Genomic DNA, 7,984 nt, shown 5'->3' on the forward strand with positions numbered 1-7,984 from the left:
GGAGGACCACTCCGAGCCCCACAGTAAGGGACCCTCCGTGCCGCCGCTGGCGGCCATCTGATCCGCACCAGGAGGTTGTCTGATCCACTACCAAAGGCCGGCCGTGCCGCCACAGGAGGACCTCCACGCTACAGCCGAAGGACCTCAGCACCGCGGTTAGAGGATCTTAGTGCCGCAGCCGGACGCTGCTCGAGCTGCCACCAGAAGCCCTTGCGCCGTAGCCTGAGGACCTCACCACCGCAGCCCGCCCGCGCCGCTAAGGGAGGCCCTCCGCACCGTAGCCGGAAGTTGTCTGATCTGTAGCCAGAGGCCGCCCTCCACTGGAGGCCCCTCTCTGCGGCAATTTGATCTTCAACTTCCCATTCGGCATCGGCCCCCTCTGCTCCTGCAGTTCCAACTTGTTCGCACTTGGGACAACGCCACTCAACCTCCAAGGCTCCGGTGGGCATGTGCTCAAGCTGGTTCTATCAGAAACCTCGATTCTAAAGTAACAAAAGTTCAAGGTGTGGAGGCATGTTGGGCCTTAAGGTTGCAGCCCATCTGAACCGAGAGGCCCCACTGCTAAGTGATGTACGCGTCGTCCACATTAGCTGCCAAGAAGGGGCCATGGAAGCTCTCTCGGTACGACAGCACCAGGTCATCGACTATCTTCAGAAATATCTCTCCCAGGTCAGACTGCTAGGGATTCATGGTACGGCCGTGTGGTGACACTGTTGATGTCCATGTTGGCCGGTTTCAGGTAGTACTCATTGACAAGCCATGTGTGGAGCTGCAGCAGGAACAAAAACCAATTCTATGACCTTGTGATACCTCGTTGCTTTGCAACTGGATGGCAGTCCTAAAATTGAACCCACCACAACATTACTCATACAGGGAGGCCCTGCACCAATCCTCTGGTGGTCGGGATAATAATCTAATCAGACTCAAGGTTCGGAGAGTGCCATACCAATGGTGGACCTTGGTGAGTTCCTGCACGGCAACGGTGTCGTTCCGTGCAACATGGTTGAGGTGTGCGAGAAGCACGGGTTCTCCTAGTGGTGAACTACGGCTTGGGCTCGGCACTGCTCGCCGAAACACACCACTGCCTAGGCACCTTCTACGTGTGGCTACCCACCGAGTAGCACCACGCGCAACACCACCCAGTACAAGTACCCACACAACCCTTTTAATTGTGCAAAAACCAGGCTAAGCTCTCAACGAGTATTTACATCAACTAGATGAGAACACATCAGCTATATAGTAACATATTTAGCTCTTGGCAAATATTTACGTAGATCATACTCGCTGCCTACATTTGACCTAGTCATGACTTGTGCTGCAAGGTGCTATTTACTGATAACAGTAAGTACAAAACTTAAGTTATACCTTTCCTCAAATAGTGCCTAGAAATTGAAAACTTCCTCACGCGGAGATGTTTAAAAACCTCCGCACGCGAAGAGCTCTTAGAAACATGTCTTAAAAACCGCCGCACCTGAAGGCGTTGTCTCGGTAGCGTAAAGCTCTTAAAACATGTCTTAAAACCTCTGCAAGTGGAGAACTCTTAAAAACATATCTTAAAAACCCTCCAGCATTGCTACATGTCAAAGAAGTGTGGAACCTTTGGCATTGCTACATGAAGGAGAGGTGTGGACCCTCCAGCATTGCTACATGCTGGAGAGTTGTGGACCCTCTGGCATCTTTAAGGCTCAGCCTACGTGCCAGAGAGATGTGGACCCTCGGGCACTGCTACATGCCGGAGAGGTGTGAACCCTCTAGCATCTTTAAGGCTTAACCTATGCGCCGGAGAGGTGTGGACCCTCCGACATTGCTACATGCCGGAGAGGGTTGGACCCTTCAGTATTGCTACATTGCAGAGAGGTGTGGACCTTTCGGCATTTTTAAGGTTCAACCTATGTGTTGGAGAGGTGCGGACCCTTTGGTATTACTACATGTCAGAGAGGTATGGACCCTTCGGTATTGCTATATACCAGAGAGGTGTGGACCCTCCGGCATCTTTAAGGCTCAGCCTATGTACCGGAGAGGTATGGACCCTCCAGCATTGCTTTATACCAGAGAGGTATGGACCCTCCAGCATCTTTAAGGCTCAGCCTACGTGCCGAAGAGGTGTGGACCCTCTAGCATTGCTATATACCAGAGGAGTGTGGACCTTCCACCATCTTGAAGACCAAGCCCCGTGCCGGAGAGGTCGCATCGAACCACTAGCCAATGAAGAGTTTAACGCTACTCACACCCAACGCAACTAAGCACCCCTAAAAATCGCACCCAATGACCGCTAGCAGCCGCAGAATGCGAGGGAGCCAGGATAATGAGACAAACGAAGTGTGGTACGACCAAAATTAAAAGGAGAAGTCAAACACAGTACAATTTTATTCATACATACATATACACACATTCATACATTGTACATACATACTTAGATGTACACATGCATACATATATACCTGCGTGCATATACATATACTTACATGCGGTATAACCACCTTAGAAGCTTCCCTACCTTGGCTAAAGCCATAGCAATAGCGCTAATAGAATGCGCCCTCCGCCTGCTCGCGGTCACAGAATGCGAGGGTGTCGGGGGGGGGGGGTCAGGGAGCCAAAAGGCTTGGTCGATCCTGCACAGGCTATAGAATTTTGCTATCCCTGTCAGAACACATTATTTTCAGAACCCTTCGGCATCTTGAAGGTAAAAGCCTTTGTATTGGAGAAGTAGAAAACCCTCTAGCATCTTGAAGGTAAAAGCCTCCATACCGGAGAGGTAATTATTTTCAAAACAATTACAGGAAAAATGCAAGAGCTGAGATTCCAACAAACTTGAGTGGGACTCGGAATATGCTACCCCTCTCAGCCTCGTCGTCGACTCCACCTCCGGCATCCACTGCTGAGAGGGTAACGGGTTGCCCCTCTTAGCCTCGCCGTCAACTCCACCTCCGGCATCCATCACTGAGGGGGTGGTGAACTGCCTCCCTCAGCCTCGCCGTCGACTCCACCTCCGGCATCCTCTGCTAAGGGGGTAGCAGACTGCCCGCCTCGGCCTCACCATCGAATCCGTCTCCAATAAACGCTACAGGGCTCCGGATGGCACTGCCTCCATCAAGCCTCGCCGCGTCCTCTGTCGAGGGGGTAGCATACTGTCCCCTCGGCCTCGCCATCCACTCCGCATCCGGTAAATGTCGCGGGGCTCCGGATAGCTCGCATCCGTCAAGCCTCACCACGTCCTCCGCTGAGAGGGTAGCAGATTGCCCCCCTCGACCTCATTGTCGACTCCGTTTACGGCTAAAACGCCGTGGGACTCCAGACGGCCCGCCTCTGTCAAGCCTCACCGCATCCTCCACTGAGGGGGTAGCATATTGCCCCCTCGGCCTCACCGTCGACTCCGTCTCCAGCTAAAACGCCGCGGGGCTCCGAATGTCCCTACCTCCATTAAGCCTCGCCGCATCCTCCACTGAGGGGGTAGCAGACTACCCCCCTCAGCCTTGTCGTCAACTTCGTCTCCTGCAAACATCGCGGAGCTGCGAACGGCCCGCCTCCGTCAAGCCTCACCGCGTCCTCCGCTGAGGGGGTAGCAGATTGCCTCCCTGGGCCTCACTATCAACTCTGTCTCCGGCTAAAACGTCACGAGGCTCCGGATGGCCCTACCTTCATTAAGCCTTGTTGTATCCTCCGTTGAGGGGGTAGCAGACTGTCCCCCTCGGCCTCGCTGTCGACTCCTTATCCGGTAAACGCCACGGGGCTCCGGACGACCCTGTCTCCGTCAAGCCTCGCTGCGCCCTCTGCTAAGGGGGTAGTAGATTGCCCTCCCCCCTCGTTCTCGCCGTTGACTCCGCCTCCGGTTACCGCGGCCAGGGGCTCCATGACACCAGAAGTTTCGGTTTTGGACTGGAGGTTCTGAGTTCACCATGACACCGGAAGTTCCGGTTTTGGATTAGAAGTTCCGAGTTCGTTTAACCTTTATGCAAACCAAACACAACTCAATTCAAACTTTTGTCAATGACTCATCACATGCAAACCAAGTCACATATCCACTTGGTTTCTCAGATTGCATGCTCATGCACCACGGCTAGCCAGTGAGGGCATGCAAACAACATCGATTCGACTAGCGTGTTCGATGATCTGAACCCTGGTGGCCTGATGTGTAAGTGTGTGCAGCGGTGAGGAGAATGATCAGGTGACTCACCGTCCATGATGGATATGATATAATATATGTGCAACCCATTTTAATTAGATTCACTCAAATAGCCTGTGTAGATTTTAAACTAAAATTCTTTAAAAAAAACTACTTTTATAACTTCTAACAATTATTAGGGCTTCAAATAAAATCCAAAAAACCGAGAAAATTCACTAATATTCTTCTTATGTGATAGACTAATTTCTAAAATTATTTCTAACCCTATGTTATATAGTAAACAGTGAATTTTGGCTGCAGAACTGATAGAAAGGCTAACAAAGTGGCATGGAAAGAATTCAAAATGAAACCGGTGATTGATAAGGAAGCTCGTTTCCTCGAGTGGCAAATAGGGAAGAGGAAAAAATTTCGATGGCAAATAAGGAATTTCCCCTTTTTAAATTGATTTGGTGGGTCCCACAAACATTGTGACATGCAATGCTCAATTCCAACTGACAACCGTGGCCCCCGTTTTCCTTCTCTGGCTTCACTCCACACTGTGGAGGGCCTTAGAGTTTCTAGATTTTGAAAAGCTTCTTGTGAACTTTCAGCACTAGTCGGCACGTTAGCGAGACTCTTGTAGCGGTTCTGTAGAAGGTGCCACTTTGCTCATCTAGTCTCCCTTGGATAAAGTCAGAATTTAGATTCTTCAACTCTGGGCATTGGGACATATTTGCGACCTGTAAAGAATACAGTGTTAGTTTATTCATACTCAAAGTTAGTTCACGGCTCCATCGAATAAATGCAGAAGCAATTCACCGAGTCGATAATTGTTTTACCTTGCTTAGATTATGTAGCTCATTATCTTGTATGCCATGCAGGTAATCTGCAAATTTTATTATCAGATATCAAATACTTCATCTGAGGAAACACGTCTATGCAATTAGAAAAGAAACACACAGGTCTAACCTGTATAAGCCTGATCTTTGAATATCAACAGGCTGCGAGGCATCAGTAGAAGTGATGAAGATGTAGGATCAGATTCATTTAAACCTTCAGGTTCATGCAAGCCAGAGCCATTGATCTCCATCTTAGTAGGCGCCTGCAACTCATCAGATCCTAAGTTCTGCAGATCAGTATGTTCCTGCCCTTTAAGCCGTTGATGGGGCGTGAAATCAATCACAACAGGTGAAGAAAGCGATATGATAGCAACAACAGGGTAGTAGGCAGGACCATCTTGGTGTGGCTGAAACGCACAATGTTATGGTAGTTTAGCTAAGGGCAATGAACAGCATGCAGCCAGAGGGAATGAACAATGATCACAAACCATGATCCCTTGATTAGGATGATACTCATTAATCAGAACATGATTGATTGCTGAAGGAAATAAATCGCTCCACTGGCAGATTCGGTCGGTTATCTTTGTTAGCCAAGGAGGCACTGCAGCACGAGATGTATGAAAAGTTGAATTTCAATGATAAAACTGATTGATACTTGAACAATTAAAAAACACATGTCTGAGAATGCAACTTGTGAGTGTTTCAGAAATAGCGCAAGAAATGGCCTTCAAAAAGAAATAGCGCAAGAAATATATTACTGTTTCTTTTGCTATGCAGAAATCAAATAGGCAAAACTGAAAACAAATCAACCTATTCTGATAGAATTAGGAGATAAGCTAGCTCAATTGTTTGAGGGTGTGGATGTATGCCTAGACCACCCAGGTTCGAGTCATCTTCGACGCGAATTTGGGTTCATATTTTTTTTCTTATTTATAATACCACCTAGTTTCTCCTAGGTCGGTCGAGTTTTTATATTCTGATAGAATTTTGTCTGCTAGGACAGTAAAAATAAAAGGATGTGACAGTCCTAATGCAATACTTTCAGAAAGAAATTTTTCATAGAAAGCAATTGGTTGTCAATTTATGTAATTTTTAATACATTGATGGTCAAAGCTAAAAGAGTTTGACCAAGAAGAATCCTAAAACAACTTATATTTGAAATCGGAGGGAGTAATTTATTATTTTTCTAACTGAGAAACTCCCAAGTACCTAATATTCAAACAAACATACAGTCTAGATTGACTTTCCGACTGTTTGGAAGACATTTAGGTCTTGTTGGAGTAGCTCCAGCTTATGTGCCTCTTAAAGCTAGATCTAGGACAAGCAAGGTGAGAACTTGTTGGCTTATCCTCTAAGCCTAAGCCCTTTGTACTAGAATCTCCAAATAATCCAAATCGAGGTGAAGGTGGTTTAGGGGATCTATAAGTTGAAGCCCTTGCATATATGATTTGTTAGGAAAGCGCACACTAAGCCAGTCAGACACACAAGCCATTAAATGATCACACTAAGCCAGTCAGACACACAAGCCATTAAATGATCAAATGATCATTATGTTGCGCATGTGATTCCTCCACAAAAGGAAAAGAACAAAACTTCGCCCAGCTAAGAAAGAAGTAGCTGTTGTTCAAGAAGCAACACTAAATCACTGGGCTATCATCTACAAGTACTAGCTATTTGGTGGTTCTCAAACACTTGTAAATCTTTTGGAGTTATTAACAAAATGCCACTGGGGAGTGACACTTCGACAAATTTCCAGTGGCATTTTGACAATATCTAAATCATTCCTCACTTTCGCAGACAATCAGGGTGCACTAAAATTTGTATTCTTATGCAGACCAGCTAATGTTTAGAGTTCCAACAAGAAAAGCCCTTTCCACGACAAGCATACTGGGACCGAGTTATACTGAAGTGTCACTTCAATTATGCAAAGATAAGCCTGATCTCAACAGTTCAATTCACAAACAGAGCTAAAAATTTGCAAGCTTCGGTGAGTACTCACAGGCCTGCGGCAGGAGCCCCTTCTCATGCACCACACCTCCTGCACAATCCAACACCGTATCAAGATTCTAGACCTCGCAGGTCGCAAGGGCCAAGGAAAGGAACAAGCTGAAATTCCCAACCAAACACCATAGGGCACCGCGCGCTACGCACCCCAGTTCTGCAGCCTCCTGTTCTTGAGGGATTTCCACTTGGGCGCCGGCGCCTGGTAAATCTGCGCGGCCGCCGCCGCAGTCACCAGCGCGTCAAAACCACACGAGATCAGGAGAGGGAAAAAGAGCGAACAAAACGAGACGGGATTTTGGTGGATGGGTGGAGGATCAGTAGGTACGTGGTGGAGGAGCTGGGACTGCTCGGACTGGGAGATGAAGCCGGGGACGTAGACGAGGGTGGGGATGTCGCCGACTGTGTAGTCCGCGAGGCTCCTCAAGGGCAACGCCGACGAGGGCCTCTCCGCCGCCGCCGCCCTCGCTTCTTGCGCCGTCCTGTCCTCCATTGCTGCTTCCATGCTTCGAGACGAGGTTCAGATCTGGTTCGGCCCAACTCGATAGCCCAGCCCAACACAGTGAACTGCTCAGCCTACTGGTCTGTTTGTTTTGGATTTTGGATTGTGCGCTATAATCAGATTATGCAAATAAATTGATGAATTCTAAAAACAGATTGTAGCAATTCAGAACTGTATTATGGTACAATCTACAATCTATCTTAGAGTAGCTTCTATAATCATAATCTAGAATTCAAATTCTCACAATCCTCAAAAGAAACAAATAGATCCTAAAGAAACAAATAGATCCTAAAGCATATACTGCATGCCTTCCCTGGGTTCACAGGGCTACACATCAATTATATAAAAAAATCACCTCTGTGCCAATTCACAAGAGACCACAAGAGCAGCGGCGATTCTGTGATGCCCGATAAGTGATCTGCCAAGGTCTTCCACTTCCAACGCATAAAATCTGTCAAGGTCTTCCACTTCCAACGCATAAAATCTGTCACTCCAGTGATCCAACGAATTGGGTGGACGCCCGGACTCCTTTCCGGAGCT

At 47.8% G+C, this 7,984-nt stretch overlaps 1 protein-coding gene across 2 annotated transcripts; it reads right to left on the reverse strand.

The window, feature by feature from the left end:
• Positions 1–4,535: 4,535 nt before the first annotated feature.
• LOC133907793 (alkylated DNA repair protein ALKBH6 homolog) lies at positions 4,536–7,515 on the reverse strand. Of its 2 annotated transcripts, none has more exons than XM_062349884.1 (7): positions 7,271–7,515; positions 7,093–7,153; positions 6,941–6,979; positions 5,430–5,542; positions 5,072–5,348; positions 4,942–4,988; positions 4,536–4,842 (listed from the first exon to the last, which is right to left on the reverse strand). In XM_062349884.1, the coding sequence occupies exons 1-7, from the start codon at positions 7,445–7,447 to the stop codon at positions 4,681–4,683; spliced, it is 876 nt and encodes a 291-aa protein (XP_062205868.1). In that variant the 5' UTR covers positions 7,448–7,515; the 3' UTR covers positions 4,536–4,680. The 2 variants fall into 2 exon arrangements, with proteins under 2 accessions (XP_062205868.1, XP_062205869.1); XM_062349885.1 differs by having other exon boundaries at positions 7,062–7,153.
• Between the last annotated feature and the right edge of the window lie 469 nt (positions 7,516–7,984).

Source organism: Phragmites australis, chromosome 24 (genome assembly GCF_958298935.1).
Source record: "Phragmites australis chromosome 24, lpPhrAust1.1, whole genome shotgun sequence".
NCBI classification, from domain to species: Eukaryota; Viridiplantae; Streptophyta; class Magnoliopsida; order Poales; family Poaceae; genus Phragmites; species Phragmites australis.